At 43.5% G+C, this 17738-nt stretch overlaps 1 protein-coding gene across 4 annotated transcripts in view; it reads right to left on the bottom strand.

The window, feature by feature from the left end:
• Positions 1–17738, bottom strand: part of DGKH (diacylglycerol kinase eta) — a 374981-nt gene that overhangs the window by 171009 nt on the left and 186234 nt on the right. For all 4 annotated transcript variants that reach the window (XM_077297324.1, XM_077297326.1, XM_077297323.1 and 1 more), the window contains one exon: positions 9062–9142. In XM_077297324.1, coding sequence (XP_077153439.1) covers positions 9062–9142 — 81 coding nt within the window. The remainder of the gene's footprint in view (positions 1–9061; positions 9143–17738) is intronic.

The raw sequence follows: 17738 nt of genomic DNA, 5'->3' as shown, positions 1-17738 counted from the left end.
ATCCAACAAGACTGAGAAAATACTGACGCAATCTAAGCTGGACAAGAAAACACAAAGAATAGCACTGAATTGTGAAGCACACAGCATGTGTGCCACAGGAAAAAAAAAAACAGACACTTATCTTTGCTGATTTGGCAGAAAGGCAGGAGGAACCAGGCAGAGGTCCTACACCTCCCAACAACAATTGACAACTGGCAAGGACTAATGAATCCTGCACACCTAAATACCCCAGTCAGAACTGCAATCAGCAGACACACCTGACCAGGACTGCAACCCAGGGACAACTGCATTACCACCTACTACCACCGGAGGGAACCCAAAAGCAGAATTCACAACAGATATCATCCAAAACCGGGCCAAACAGGTACTCACCCCTACATGGAATAGCACATAGTTTAGCTCTTGCCTGAGCATCCCCCTTCCAGGTCTTAAGCCATAGTGCTCGGCGAGCAGCGTTCGAGAGACCTGCAGCTCTGGCTGCAAGTTTCAGAGAATCCACTGATGCATCCGCCAAATACGCCACCCCCTCACGTATCTGAGATAGGGAGTTCAGTATTTTGTCTCTAGGCACTTTGGATTTCAGCTGTTCCTCCAGCTAGGTTATCCAAACCATAACAGATCTAGCTGTACAAGTACTAGAGATCGCCGGTTTGAATGCTCCAGACGCTGATTCCCACACCTTTTTCAAAAACATATCCGCCTTCCTATCCGACGGATCTTTCAAAAGACCTACATCCTCCAGAGGTAAGGTACCTGCTTTAGATGTAGAAGCCACAGCCGCGTCCACCTTAGGGACTTTTGTCCATTTCGCCAGGTCATTATCGTCAAAGGGATACCTTCTCTTTGCAGATGACGGCAAAAATCCTTTGTCCTGTTTATCCCATTCCCGTTTAATAAGGTTTTTAATTGTATCTACTACCGGGAATGACTTACGACTTCTCTGGCACAAGCCTGCAAACATTATGTCTTGTGCAGATTTTGGTTCCTTGTTCTCAGCAACCCCCATGGTCGCTCGGACCCCTTTGACTAATACATCCATATTTTCAACTGAAAAACATGGCCTTCCCTCTTCATCTGAGGAGGATGGTGATGAGGAGCGAGAACATTCACCCTCTTGCAGGGACGGGCTAGATCCAGGAGATACGTCCCAGACCGACCTCTCATGGTGGCTGCCTCTAAGGGAATAACTTATCTCCTCCCTGATGACCGCTCTGAGGTCTGATGAACAAAGGGGAGCTTCTTCCTCTAAGGTCCGACAGATGCAAGTCTGGCAAAGCCTTTTAGTATAATTATCCGGCATTGGAGTCGTGCATAAAGCACATTGCTTATGCTTAGATTTAGATGTCTTTTTACCCTAAAACAAAGCACAAATAACGGACCATATCAGCATCAGGTGTATTGTTAACACTCACCATAAGGCTGATCCTGTGAATACCGATTTTGGAGAAGAATCCATCTGTGACGCTGGGGCGCTCCCCTGCCGCTGCCCCCGTACCACTCTGCTGCTACTTCCTGAGCGGCTGCTACCGCTCTTGCTGAGCTGCTCTGACACCTCTCCCTGAGGGTGCTCTGTGTCCCCTACTGAGGACATCTTGCCGCACGAGGCATTCCATAGCCGCCAGTCTTTCATAGCTGCAGCCACACTCCTCCCCCGGTTTACCCCGGAAGTGTAACAACTACTTCCGGGTTCACCAGCGCCGGTGAGAACGCTGAACCGCGCGCTTGATCTGCGGACCAGGATGGCACTGCCCGACTCCTGGGACGCGCTTCATGTGCCCAGACGAGGGGGGTCTGCACGCAGGACACCCCCGACGCTGCTTCCAGCGACCCCGTCTCTGCCGTTCCCACAGACACCGCGCAGAGGCTGAGGACCCGGGTAGGAACCTTCCTGCTTTCAGCTCCTGTGTTCCCATCTAGGACAGGAGCCCAAACTGGAGTGGTGAGGGGGACCGCCCCTTTAAATCCTGTAGGTTCCTGTCCAGATGGTGGGCGGATCCCCTCTCTCGTAGGGGTGCTGTCGTGGCGATAGGAAAAAGGCCATGTGTTCACTGGTCAGCCAGCTGGGGAAGCGGAGCAGAGTGGGTTGTGTTGGAAAGAGACAAGACAGAATCTGAAAAGAGACTGAACAGGTCATGTGCACCAAACTGAAAGCATATTGGTTGCTATGAATGATAGATTTTTGTGTGACCGAACTGGGACTAGCTCAGCCTTGTACGCATAGCCAGGGTCTGTATTCTTTAGTAAGTGCCTGGACAAGGCTAGGGATTTTACGTTTATGGTTTTGTTTTCGCTACTAGGAAACCCGTGGAAATAACTACTGTTCTATGTGTGATAAAATACCTCTGTGACTTCGTGTTCAAAGCAGCTACCCGAGAGAGTGAACCCCATCGCTGGACATATACGAGATTAGATGCTTCTGTCATTTTCACTACATGTAAAACTAAATTTCCCATCTTCATCTCTCTTTGCTTCCCCGATGTGTCCACTGCTCAGAAACATTTAAAACATTCTCTTTCTTGGAATACGACAGGCGATATTAGCGGTAATATTAATAACATAATAAAGTGCAGTTACAATCATTTTTATAGCTCGGTAAGAACCAGCAGCCCAAATAGGGATCTAGCCGTAATACTACAAGCGTGTTTTATTTGGAGCTGGCATTACAATGTAAATAGTACAAAGTACTGTACAAGCTCATCCTGCCAAATTTAAGGATTTCCTTTTGAAATGTTTTAAAGGACAGTGCGCAGCCTGTTACATTGTAGGACGGTTACTTGGTGACAAACATTCACTGCTATGGTTTCAATTGACAGTTCAGAGAACGGCCAGTGCATAAGACAAATAGTACTGACATTAGCAATCAGACATTCCCGGGAATATTGGGGTTTACAGTGATTGGATTCTAGCAGGCACACATAGTCCAGTATTGGTCCACAGTGACGAGACCCAAACATCCATATCCAGACAAAACACTTCTGCACAAATTCTACGTTTGCAGAGGATATGTTTTCAAACCTCCATTGGAGTGAGAAACATGATCTCGATGGCAGCCTGGCACTCTCATAACTCCAAGATATGGCTCCGCCAGATTAGGATTACACATGTCATGCTGCTAGGTGCAACTAATATTAGCGGATGTAGTAGCACAAAATGAAGAAAACGATAGATATCTGCAAACTGTGCTGCATGCCAAAAGCAACTAGGCCTACATCCCCACGGTCAGTAATCAGCAGCACATGTCTGCCGGCTTTTGAACGCAGGTGATTCCGCATGTGTTCATTGAACTGTGCAGAATCACCGCATCCCAATACATTGGACAGGAGAAATTTATCTAGCGGAGATTCGCAAGATAAAGCCAAACCAGAATTTCAGTTTGCAGACACTGTTTTGGGATACTGCCCCTCATTAGTGCAAAGTGTGAGATCTGGTTTGCCTGTGTGAGAGGCGTCTGACCGGGATCCAAGGGGTAACGTTTTTCCGCGTGAAGAGTGACACGTCACGGCATGCCAAGGTGAGGGGACTTTTAAGCCGTTCAATGCTCCTCTGGGAAATGAAATATAAAAATTGTCTCTTCAGAGATGAAAAGGACTAGAACTCTTCGCAAGGAGAAACAGGTCTCTGTGATTTAACACATTTTACTAAACAATTCATTTTAACTCACTCGATAAAAAAAGCATCCATCTGAATCATTAGTACCTATTTAAAACAAATGATCCCCAAAGGCAAATGGAAGGACATTAAACAGTAAGTAATTTTTACATAACGTAAAAAGAAGGCTTAACAAAAAATATCCTGTTACAGAAGAAAGTAGGACATGACTATATAAGCTGACTACACACGGGATTGTTTGTAGTCGGTTACCATTAGAGATATCCTGTAATGTCCTGAGTCAACATGTTCTGTCTAAACTCCACAATGATTTTATCCTAAACATCATCTTTTATAGATAGCACCCAAACCCCAGCAACAAGCTCCTAAAACAGAAGCAACGACATAAGATATTCATGTTCCTAAGGGGACCAATATTGTAATCAGTATCCCCTGTATAAGCAAGAACAAACACTGTCTTCTCAGGAAGTGTCACCCAGTCCTCAACTTCAAACAGGGGTATGGATTGCAAGGATGATAGTAATTTGCCAACAGAAAACTTTATAGGGAGATATTAAAGGAAATCTGTCACCATGAAGATGCAGTCCAATCTGCAGGCACCATGATATAGAGGAGGGGGAGCCGATCAGATTTTGATATAGTTTTATGATAAAAGACTCACTATAACCTTTGTTTTAATCATTTTAACCAGCTCCTGAGAAAGCCAGTTTACTGGCGACACGCGTCGGTGCCCTTATCTCTTCCGCCCTCCATTCCTCCAGCACAGCCTCCACCGCCTGTAGGAGCCTTTATAGCAAGCACCAAGCACTGTTCCCCATACAGGTAGCAGTGCGCTCAAGGATCCATATTAGGATTCTGTTATTTCTTGCGCTATTCTCTTCAATGCTTTGGGGCATTTTCTTCAATTTGTGGTGCCATTTCTGGTTAGCTTTATTTGGCTAAATAGAAGTTTCTCTACTTCTTCTCCTTGGCAGTTGCAACTTTTTTTAGCACAGTAGAACTTTATCAACAGGTGCGTATTTTCCCTCTGTGCTCATCACTATTGATTATATTGAACTCTTATATTTCTATGCTGTGTTTGGTGATGTGATTTTTTTTATTGCTGTAGTGATTCTGGTGGTGAGATAGGGTGCAGCCCTATTGTGGGCTTATACAGTTTTGTTTGTTTTTAACGATTTTAGCTTTGTCAGTGTTGTACTTTGAATAAAAATATGTTGTAATTTATTTCCAGTGATCCCTGTATTATACATGCTGCAATTAATTCTCATTTTGGCATGCAACAGGTGATCCTCATACTTTGGTGGTGCCCTCCATTCTCTTGTTTGTTAATCATTTAAACTTCTGCTCTTTTGTGAATGTGGGTCCAGTGGGCGGTCCTATCAGTGACTGACAGCTTGCATTGTTTAAGTGTGCTCACAGAGATTGCTGTCAGTCACTGATAGGACCGCCCACTTGGCCAAAAATCACAGAAAGTGCAAAGGTTTAAGTGATTAACACACAGGTTATACTGATTCTTTTCTCACAAAACTAGATTTCAATTTACTCAGCTCCCCCTGCTTTACATCATGGTACCCGCAGATTGGACTGTGTTTTCATGGTGACAGGTTCCCTTTAAGGCACTACGGTTGGAGGCTGTCAGATATTATGGCTGTACTAGCACAGTATACATCATATTCTTGCTTCAAAAACAAAAAAAAGATAGAAACTACAGCAGAACCATTATAGGTCAATGGGGTTTGCCAGGCATCATTAGCGTTCACAGGAGACTATACATCCTATGTATTTAGAAGGCAACCAAAAGCCACATGAAAGCCTTTGATTCTGCCAAATGTTTTAACAACCAAATTCCTCAAAGTTTTTTTACTATTTCCTTTAAAAGTTCATTATTCCAACTTGTCTATGAGACAAAATTAAACTATGACTATTCGAACATGATCACGCTCAACTTCAGAGCGCTCCTAAATCCCAGATCGTTAATGTGTGTTCTTCCCGCGGCTGCACAGACTGTTACATTCACAGCTTGAAAGCAGTCATGCAATCTGCATCCTGCGCCTCCGGCGTAAGCTTCCCATGGGCACGTTTTTATTCCCCTCTAACAATGATAAAAAAAAGGTCTAGAATCATTCCATCTGATGTCATGAGACTCCAGCGTCTTGCCCAATCTGCTCGGCTCCAAAAATATCTCGTCTGCCATCACACAGGAACATATGCAGATCTGAGACATTTACACCACTGAACTGGCAGGGAGGGAGAATTTTACAAGTCCATCTGTTTTCACAAAACAAACTGAAGTCGCCAAAGACCAGAGCGGATGTTTAAAAACATAGAAAATATTTAGCAATGCCCTGGATTACTGCAACTCGGCCGTGTACACGGGCATCGCAGCAGCTGGCCGCACACATCAAGGCTGCCGTATACATTTAGGGAAAATTGCTTTACGCATGATGACAGCTTTTCTTTTCTTTTTTTAAAACCCAAATGCAAAAATGATTACATGCATTTATTTAAGTTTAAAACAAAATTGCCCGAATGTGTCGATATTCTTTAACCTTGTAGTCACAGTTCCCTGTATTACTCTTTAAGGCCATGTTCACACGTTCAGTATTTGGTCAGTATTTTACCTCAGTATTTGGAAGCCAAAACCAGGAGTGGGTGATAAATGCAGAAGTGGTGCATATGTTTCTATTATACTTTTCCTCTAATTGTTCCACTCCTGGTTTTGGCTTACAAATACTGATGTAAAATACTGACCAAATACTGATAGTGTGAACGTGGACTTAGCCTAATTCACCCGCACTACATGCTGAGAAACATCTGAACTTCTTTCGGCTGTAGCTTTCAGTGTCATCTGGATTTTCAAACTCTCAAAGTTTAATCTGACATTTATCAAAATAGGAAAATGGCCAATAGCGTAAATCAATCGCAGGTAGGTATAGTCAGAACGGGGAGTAAAGGAGAACAGCATACATACAAGCATTCAGTAAATCATTGCATGATAATGCCTAGAACATACTTTGTAGTTATCGAATAACGGAATGGGGTAAATTACAGGGAATCTATCAGCAGGTTTTTGCTATGTAATCTGAAGAGAGCAGGAGACAGAGGCTGAAACGCAGAATTCACTTGTCAAAGTGCGTGCTGTTTACTAACAGAAAAGGATTTATCACTAAGAGATTAACATTGCCCGACTAGTCAGACTCTGCCCCCTGCTATGATAAGCAGCTCACTGTCTATGGACTTTGTACACAGAGCCTGGCTGAGTGTGGCTAGCTTTCATTCTAAATCCAAAAGCTCTGCTTGTGTCAGACCTGTTGTACCCAGTAAACTAAGTGATACATCGCTGGATATAGCTTCTCTTTACCTGCATTATGCTGCGCTCAGATGAGGTAGACAGATTCCCTTTACATCAGCAATCTGCTTAGGACAAGGATGCTATATCAATTTAACAGAATAAATACCTAACAATGGCTCCACACAAACTAAGTGTTGATGGAAACTGCACTTACATGGACTTTTACCATGAATTAGTTTTATTTTGATTATGTTATTTTTTTCCTAGATTAAATGTGGCTTCAGTACGGCCGCCTGAATGAGGCAGAAGAAACTAAAAAAACATATGTATTATCACAATATTAAATATAAGTTAAAAGGCAAAAAAAGAAGATACCAACTCCCTCTTTTATGTGTTCACATAAAACCTGTGAAATCACATCATTGCAGCCCTGTTGTGCCTAAACACAGTGAAAACATCAAATGTGTCAAAAAGGTGCAATACCTTGGGCATGTTTTTCCACGCACAGATTAAGCACTCACATGTGAACTGATGTCTGCATGGGACAGATGCATTAAAATTACTGTTAAAGTCTCTATAGAATAGTGTATGGCGCAAATTGTGCCAAAACTCTGGCACATGGATTGTAATATATTCTGCTGTCTAGAAATATTGGCTCATGTTGTATTAAGACTGTTACATTATCTACCCCTACAAAAATTAACCAGCTATTATCATGGAACAATGGAACAATGTGCCCTGCAGCAGAAATGGCAACTAAATACAAGTGAACCGACTTCCATCCTCATAAAAGGAAAATCATGCTCATCATAAAGACTCCGAAACTAAACTGATAATGACACTGGAAACAAGATCTACACATGTTCTAAAACTTTCTCAATTTTTTCTTCCCCACCTAAACTTACGTCAACGGGAACAATACACTTCAAAACATAGTGAAGATACAGAGTTCGATTTATTATTGCATTTTCCCAGTTTTTTCGGTGTGAATACCTCTCAATTAGTGACAAATTCTTCAAACCATTTGCACCTTTTTCATGTTGTCTTTTGGGATTTAGTTACTTTTCTGCTTTTCATGTCAGTGATTTTTATAGATTTTTTAGACAGATTCATGAAATGCGACTTTTAAAAAATTATGTTGCAAAATGTGATGCATATATCTGATCCAGTACCCTACGGGTAATTTTCTGTACAACAGTTATTTTGGCAGATTTTTGCCAACATTTTGCAAAACATGGGATTTTTCCTGCAAAGAGTCACCAATACAACCAATTAAACACAACAAAAAAAGACAACTTTCGGCTTTGGGCAAATTCATAAATTGTGCACCATTTGATAATTTTGGCGCAAAAAAAAAAATCAGAAAGTCACTAGTCAAGGAAAACAAAAAAGTAATTACAAAAAACAAAACGCAAATGATGATATCTACAAGTCCTTTTTCACACTTCTGTTGCCAATCTCATGGTGGCTCATTTGTAGTTAAACTAATTGTATTATTTAATAGCAGTTTTGCTATATGTACTAAATACATTTTAGAATTAAAAAAAATGTTTGTGGAAGTGTATGAGGACTTTTTTTCTTGTGGGACGAGCTAAAGCTTTTATTGTCATTTTGTTTTCCATAGACTTTTTGGATCACATTTCTTTCCATTGTTTTGGAGGTGAGGAGGCCAAAAAGCAGCAAATCTACATGTTTTATATTTTTGTACGGGGTTTACTATTTAGACCAGATGCAGTGATATGTTATTTTTGGTTTAGATCCTGCATCTAAAACTAGAAAAAGGGGTGGGGTGAACTTTTTTTGTCTCCCCATCAGGACACTTGATCATGCCATCATTAAGTTATTATTACACCGCAATACTTCTACAGTGCAGTGTAGAGACGTCCTTTTAGTCCTTTGGCACTACTAAGACAACCTGTCAACACCCACGAAATTCACAGTTTTAGAGGCAATGGTATATTAGAGGAAGCGCCGTGTTTAATTTCACAAGTGCTGAGTTAGCTAATGCCCAACACTTTTCTAATGGGTTACACTGCCGGGATCAGGGCTAAACTTATTTCAGTATAATTCCCATCACACGCTTTAATTAAATAAGATAACATGCATTTTCCCTCACAAATAAGGACCTCAAGCTGATCGCTTGTCACAGTCGCATCTTACCGTGAAGCTGTTGTTGACATTTTTTGTACTCGATTCTGCTACACTGGCGTCCGACAGGTCAACCTCGTCAAATATTAGAGACTACGGAAAGACAAAAAAAAAAAAAAATTACTTGTTAGGTCCACAAGTCTGTGGTCATTAGCTGCTATCCATGCCCATCACTTTCAAATTAACAAGCCAAAAGAAAGAAATAAATGTCAAATGATCCAAATACAACAGGATGGCTGAGCAAACACAACAAGGCATGGTCAACTCTGCAAAATTTAAGAATATCGGGTTGTAATTTTTTACAAAATATTTCTCAGAAACTTGGATCAGATTGCAAACTGCTTGTCTGTGGTATAAAAAATAAAGAAGTAATTTACATTTGAAAATGAAACGGATTGGTTACTTTTAGTTAATACAATTGCACTAAGATATGTAAACATAAGAGCGCTGTCAGACGGCAGCATAAATTGAACCGAGATCAGACCGCAACGCACGGACTGGCTGGCGGCTCTCCCGACTCCAGCACGACAACTTCATGTATTTCTATGCAGCTGTCACGCTAGGGTCAGAGATCAGCGGCCAGCCGAGAATTGCCGTTAGATCTGTCCAATTTATACGGCCGTCTGACTGCACCCTAAGGCCAATTCATCAAAGCTTTCACACCAGAATTCTGGTGTAAAAAGATTTGAAAAGTTACAAAGTTTTAGAGGAATCCGAGTCTATGCTAACATTTTGTGATTTATTGTGTTCTCATGCCATTTTTCACCCAGCTTTGATAAATCGCGTAGAGTTTGGGAGGTTCGAGTTGTGGCGTTCTTTACACCACAAATCTTACTCCAGTACCTGACTGGAGTAAGATTTTTGGTGAGGCGCACGGAGGTGCATGCTACTTATCAGACGCTCCAAATGCACGAGGCCATTATTTGCTCGATTTTTCCATGGCCTTTAAATACATTGCTGTAATCCACACCACACTTGCTCTTTAGCTACACCACATTACAAATGCTGCAAACATAACATATAATAACGTATGATAAGGATTTACATGCATTAAGCAATAAAATATAAAACCTCACCAGGAACACCCAAAAATAACAACCTCAAAATAACAACCTCACACATCACAGATCAGTAGAACAAGAAAACATCTGTCTGCATTTCCTCAATCTTAACTCTTCATCTGTTTCTCATGTTCACTAGTGTGAAAAAAAAAATAATGGCTAACCAAGTGTGAGCTCTAATGGCTGCCAAAAAAGGATCACAGCTCTATCATTCTTTTAACTATAGATAATATGTCTGTCAATCAATTATGTCTGCCGGGTGGGTAATTTATGGTCTGCATTACTCTGTTTACACTGGACTTCGGGCTTCTGCATTACAGGATTCAAATATCAGACAAATCTTTGATGACCGATTTGACAAGTCAATAATAGCCCAGATCATCCCTGATGGACTTATCGTAGGGCTGTCAAGTTTCTTTCCTTTTTTTCCCCATTTTCTGGATAAAACAAACAAACACAATCTACTGTCAAAAATCAATGGAAACCCAAGGAAACCTGCATGAATTGATTCTGAAGCTTAGTCAAAGACACTCATCAGAAGCACAAAAGATAGACAGATAGACAGACAGGATTGGTAAAATTCACAGGAGTCTCGAGGGAATAAAGGAGATGGCCACTACTCTGAAAGTCCAGTCATAAATACTATATTCCCCTTTGTCAAATAAAAACCCTTCATACTCACCTCCAGCACCGGTGTCCTTGAAGCAATATTGGTGCTGGGTCTTCTAAGGTTCACGTGACAAAGTTCTGCCCTTCAGCTAATTAGCGCCAACCATTGAGCTGCTGCGCTCTGACTTCTGTGAGATGAACATTGAAACGCCCAGAGGAAGTATGAAAACTTAAGTTGATTAGCGACCACTGATTAGCTGCAGGGCTCAGGTGGCATTACATTGTCAAGCAGGCGTTAGGACACCTGGTACTGACATCGCAGAAATGGCAAGTGTAAAGTTTTTTTCATTTACAAGGGGGAAAATAGTATTTAATAAGGGGTCAGCCGAGTAGTGAACAACTTGGTCTGTATGAAGTAGGTAGGCTAGGGTTAAATCCCAGCACTACAGGATCTGGTTAGGTGCACCTGGGTAACTATGACTAGAACCAGGCCATGTGTTCACTGGTCAGTGAGCTGGGGAAGCTGAGCAGACTGGGTCGGAAATGAAGAGACAAGAGCCAGAATCTCTCCGAGAAGAAACTGCAAGTGTCACTGGCTGCTGTTTTGTGTGACCGAACTGGGCTAGCTCAGCTGTGTCCGAGTAGCCAGGGTCTATATTGATTAGTTAGCACCTGAACAAGGCTAGGGTTTTCATAGTCATGGTTTTTACTTCGCTGTGGCAAGCTGCTAACTGAGAGAGTGAACCTAAACAGGTCTTTCCTAATAATATAATTATAGTGATTAAGTAAAAAAAACATTTTACTGTACATCTAGTTTTGTACGGGTTCTTAAAGAGGGTTTTCCAGGAATAAAAAAAACAAAGACTAAAGCTTATGACCTCTTTACCATATTTTAGATACTTGAACAGTTTGATTTGTTCACGGGTGGGATTCAGCCGGTACGACCCGGTACGGGGCAGCCGTTTACTAAAATTTCTATCTGCCAGCGTTCCGGTAATTGAAAATGCCCCCCCCCACCCCCATCGCCGCTTATGCCTCCTGCTCCCTGTCTCATACTCACCTCACCTGCTCCAGCGGTGCCGGCTGGTCTGCTCTCAGCGACTGCACGACTGCAGCTCGCCCTGTGTGAGCGGTCACATGGTGCCGCCTCATTAAGGTGATGAATATTCATGAATATTCATCATCTTAAATGACCGTTACCACCTGACCGCGGCGCTCACACAGGACGAGGAGGACGGTGCAGTGCTGCGCAGGGACAGAGCGAGGTGGAGGATTCCATTCCTCTGCTACGCGGTGTGTGAGCCTGTGAGGTGACTCAGGTGAGTATGAATCATTCCAGCCAGGGAGGACGGGGGAGCCGGCGGGGAGGAGGAGGTCCGCGGTGGACGGACAGGACGGGGAGCCATGCCCATGAATGATACAAGATGGGACTGGGAGCGTCGGGGAGCCGGCGATGAGCCACGCATGGGGGGGGGGGCGGCGGGATGAATCATGAATCATTCCAGGCAGCCAGGGAGGATGAAGGGAGCCGGCGGCGAGCATGTAGGAGGTCCGCGGTGGACGGGGAGCCATGATACAAGATGGGACTGGGGAGCCGGCGATGAGCCACGCATACGCCGGGGGGGGGGGGGGAGATGAGCCAGTGCGTGGCTCATCCCCCCCCCCTGTATGCGTGGCTCATCTCCCCCTCCTGTATGCATAGGTGGGTCAGGCACTGGCTCATCTCCCATCCCCCCCCCCTGTATGCGTGGCCCACGCATACGGGGGGGGGGGATGGGAGATGAGCCAGTGCCTGAGCCACCCATGCATACAGGGAGGGGGAGATGAGCCACGCATACAGGGGGGATGGGAGATGAGCCAGTGCCTGAGCCACCCATGCATACAGGGAGGGGGAAATGAGCCACGCATACGGGGGGGGATGAGTTACCTATGCATATAGGGAGGGGGAGATGAGCCATGCATACATGATGGGAGGGGGGGCCATTATACAGTATGCATGGAGCATCATATGTGGCCTTTATACAGTATGGAGCATCATGTGTGGCCATTGTACAGTATAGAGCACTATGTGTGGCCATTATACTGTATGGAGCATCATATGTGGCCTTTATACAGTATGGAGCATCATGTGTGGCCATTGTACAGTATGGAGCATCATGTGTGGCCATTGTACAGTATAGAGCACTATGTGTGGCCATTATACTGTATGGAGCATCATATGTGGCCTTTATACAGTATGGAGCATCATGTGTGGCCATTGTACAGTATGGAGCATCATGTGAATCGTGCCACTGGGCGTGGCTTATTAGTATGGGCGGGGTTATTGAAAATGGGCGTGGCCAAAATTCCGGCCGCCGCGACTTAGAGGACCTGTTGTTAAAAATTTGAATCCCACCCCTGGATTTGTTTTATACAGTGTCATTGTAAATCTATTGGTCTATAACATTTCTTACTTTTACGCCCATTTACAAACACGTTGTAGCGTATGTGCTACTGTGATCCGTGTTACAGGATTTCGATACACTAAACGAAATTTTCCAAAACCTACAAACTTTTAAAACAGTAAAATTGTATGGCAAGAAGATGTGCTACTGAAAAGAAGGATTGTAGAAGTCATCATTTACATTTTTAGGGATTAGCCCCTCTGTATAAAAACACTGTGGAAGACTGGTTAAACTGCCTTATTTGGTTTAATGCTGAAAAACTGAGAAACCGAAATTCTCGCTCTACAGTGCTCCTTGACGTCAAACAGCGAGTGTAAAAATAGTGTGGGTTTCTGCCTCAAATAAAAAAAACCCTCTGTCCCTGTGCTGTGTGTGGTAATCTGAAATTGTGCTGCCAAAATAACATTTCCCATAGGAGTTGCATAGAAAGATACTAAAATAAGAAATCCTCAAAAAAATGTGCGGCTTCTCCTAACCTCCCAAAGCTGGGACTATTCTGTACTGGAATGCTCCGAGCGTGTTCATGTCCACAGCATTCTAGAGGCTAAATCATATCACACTGTGGAACTGCGAGCACAGCGTCAAGGAAATCGGCACGTCACACAGTTATTTTAACCGACTACACTGTTTGTTTTCCATGTAAACAACATTTCAGTGTCTGCGCTATACCACTTAGGCTACGTTCACATTTGCGTTGTGCGCCGCAGCGTCGGCGCCGCAACGCACAACGCAAACAAAAACGCAGCAAAACGCATGCACAACGCTGCGTTTTGCGCCGCATGCGTCCTTTTTTTGAATGATTTTGGACGCAGCAAAAATGCAACTTGCTGCGTCCTCTGCGCCCGGACGCGGGCGCCGCAGGGACGCATGCGGCGCAAAACGCAAGTGCGACGCATGTCCATGCGCCCCCATGTTAAATATAGGGGCGCATGACGCATGCGGCGATGCTGCGGCGCCCGACGCTGCGGCGCAGACCGCAAATGTGAACGTAGACTTACACAGATTTCCTACCCTGTTTTAAATGCTCATTGCTTTGCTACATAAAAGATATGAGACTTATTTCAGAGAGCGAGAAGAAGATATTGGAGATGATTGAATAGCTTAGAATTCAAATTCACTAAATTCAACAAATTTCCAAACTTTTCATTTACAGAGAACGCATTTGTCAAAAATTGCAATACTATAAAGCCTCTAATGGAAAGAAGAAGACATGTGCAACACTCTGAGGTCTCATAGGACTGTATGGAACCCCTCTCAAGCTCTTTGACATTACTAAAGCTGTGTTTGTGTTACCCCTTCGCCCCAAAGCCTGTTTTCACCTTCCTGACCAGTGTTACTTTATGTGGTAATAATTCTGAAACGCTTCAATGCACTCCAGTGATTCTGAGAACGTTTTTTCATGACATATTGCACTTCATGTTACTGGTAAACGTAAGACAATATTGTTTGTGTTTATTTAAGAAAATATCATAAACTTGGAGAAAAGTTTGAAAATGCCTCATATTTCAAAAATTTACCGCAATTCTTATGCCCTTAAACCAAAGAGTTGTGTCGCAAAGAATAGTTAATAAATAACATATTTACCAAATGTCTACATTACATCGGCATTCTTAAAGTTTTTTTTCATTATGAAGTTAGAAGGGTTTTTCTTTTTTTGAACAAAACTTACAAAAACAATTTTTTTTAGTGATCACATCACAATTGAAGTGACTTTGAGGGGCCTATGACAGAAAATACCCAAAAGTGACACTATTTTCAAAACTGCACGCCTCAAACCCACATTGAAAAAGTTTATTAACCTTTCAGATGCTTCACAGGAATTAAAGCAATGTGGAAGCAAAAAAAAAAAGAAAACTTATTGTCACAGACATGTTACTTTAGCCCCAAACTTTGTATTCTCACAAGGGAAACAAGAGAAAATGGACCATACAATTTGATGTGCAATTTCTCCCAAGTAAACCGATACCCCATATGAGGGGGAAAATAGAATTATTCTTACCGTTAATTCGGTTTCTAGGAACCTTCCACGACGGCATATGGAGGTTGTCTCTTTGCCCTAATGGGGAACAGGAAACACAGAGGTTAAAAGGACCTCCCACCTCCCACTTGCCAGTGACTTACAACTGAGACCATTGCACTGGTTTACCTTTAAAATCCCAGAACTAATCCAGGAATATATATCGGGTGGGAAATTAGTGCCGTCGTGGAAGGTTCCTAGAAACCGAATTAACGGTAAGAATAATTCTATTTTCTCTAGTCACCTTCCACGACGGCATATGGAGGAATACCAACTAATTTTGGCACTAGGGAGGGACAACGGCCTGGAGTACTTTGCGGCCGAAGGCTAAGTCCTTGTTGGACAATACATCTAGTCTGTAATGTTTAGAGAAAGTATGGAGTGAAGACCACGTTGCTGCCCTGCAAATCTGCTCCGGAGATGCGCCTGCTCTTTCTGCCCAGGAAACCGATGTGGATCTTGTTGAATGGGCTTTGATACCTACTGGAGGTAACTTGTTTTGAGCGAGATAGGCTTCCGTAATAGCCTTCTTGATCCATGTAGCGATGGTACTTTTGGCTACCTTTTTCCCCTTGTTTTGTCCTGAGAGATGGATAAACAGGTTATGATCAATTCGGAATGTACTGGTGTGATCCAAGTATTGTAAAAGAATACGTCGAACATCCAAGGTGTTGAATCTTCTTTCTTCCGAGTTTGCTGGATTGTGGCAAAAGGTTGGTAGAAAAATCTCTTGAGAACGGTGGAAGTCAGAGATAACCTTCGGAAGAAAGGACGGATCAAGACGAAGCACAATTGAATCATCTCTTACCAGGAGATAAGGTTCTCGTGTAGACAAGGCCTGTAATTCACCAATTCTTCTGGCTGAAGTAATGGCAACCAAGAACACGGCTTTATAGGCTAGGTTTTGTGGAGAACAAGATGATAGTGGTTCAAAGGGTGGGCCTGTCAGACCCTGGAGAACTATATTGAGATCCCATGGGGGAACTATGACCTGTTTTCTAGGATTCATTCTAGTAGCCGATGTCATGAACCTTTTAATCCAGCGATGACTCGCTAAATCTTGATCAAAGACCGCGCTAAGTGCAGAGACCTGGACCTTGAGGGTACTAGGCCTGAGACCTATTTCCAAGCCTTTTTGCAAAAAGTCCAATATAACGGGTATATTAGGCTTGAGGGGGTCTGGAAGGTTAGGCAGACAGAATGAAGAAAACTTTTTCCAGATTTTGTTGTAGATGGCGTTGGTCACCGGTTTTCTCGATTTTTGTAGGGTAGCTATGACAGGAATTGATAGTCCTTTAGCTCTTAAAACCTGGGTTTCAGCAACCACGCCGCCAAGCTCCACTTCTGAGGGTCTGGGTGGAGAATGGGACCCTGAGAAAGAAGATCGTGTTTTATCGGCAACATTACTGGTCCATCCACTTGTAGTTGGGTAATTAGGTTGAACCAACTCCTTTTGGGCCACAATGGAGCTATCAGGATAGTTGGAGTCCTTTCTAGGCGTATCTTCCGTAGAACCTTGGCAAGGATGGGGATTGGCGGAAAAGCATAAGCTAGATGAAACGGCCAATCTTGGGTTAAAGCATCCAACCCCCTGGGATTGCCTCTCGGGTTCAGGGAAAAAAAGGTTTCGACCTTTGCGTTCTGGTGAGAGGCAAAGAGGTCGACGTCTGGATGACCCCATCTGTGAACCAGCATGCTGAATATTTGAGGATCCAGGCTCCACTCGCCAGGATGGATTTCCTGGCGGCTTAGGTAGTCTGCCTGAATATTTGTAGTTCCCTTGAGGTGGATTGCCGTCAGGGATAATAAGTGCTTTTCGGCCCAAGAAAAGATTCGAGCGGAGATTTTTATTAGACTGAGGGTTCTTGTACTGCCCTGGTGCCTGATATGGGCCACCGTGGTCATGTTGTCCGAGTATATCTGTACATGTTGACCCGAAATCTGATGACTTGCCGCTAGTAGAGTCTCTTCCACAGCCTTGAGCTCCCTGAAATTTGATGATTTCTCGGAAATCGATTGGCTCCACTGGCCCTGATAGGGGACATGGTTCACTATGGCTCCCCAGCCTCTCTTGCTGGCATCTGTTTTGATGGTGGTTAGAGGAGACTGAATCCAGCATACCCCTTTCAGAAGGTTCCTGGGCTTCATCCACCATGTTAAAGAAGCTTTCACTCTGCCCGGAGTGTGGATCCTCTTGGCAAGAGTGCCAGGTTGACCATCCCAATTGTGAAGAATGTGGGCTTGTAGAGTCCTTGAGTGAGCTTGAGCCCAAGCCACCGACTGTATGCAGGCTGTCATGGAACCCAACAGCGACATTCCCTCTCGCAGAGTAGGAGATCTCGTTTCTTTGAACTTCCTGACTTTTGTTAGTAGGGGAAGTCTGTGATCGTCTGGGAGGAAGGACATTTGTTTTGCTGAGTCCAGCATTACTCCCAGAAATCTCCTGGTTTTTGCAGGTTGAAGCTGAGATTTTTGTAGGTTCGGAATCCAACCTAGAGATCTCAGAATGTCTAGAGTGGTAGAGACATGTGCTATCAGGGTTATCTCGGTGGAAGCTA

The sequence above is a fragment of the Ranitomeya variabilis genome, chromosome 3 (genome assembly GCF_051348905.1).
Source record: "Ranitomeya variabilis isolate aRanVar5 chromosome 3, aRanVar5.hap1, whole genome shotgun sequence".
Classification (NCBI taxonomy): domain Eukaryota; kingdom Metazoa; phylum Chordata; class Amphibia; order Anura; family Dendrobatidae; genus Ranitomeya; species Ranitomeya variabilis.
This window is presented reverse-complemented; position numbering and strand designations above follow the sequence as displayed.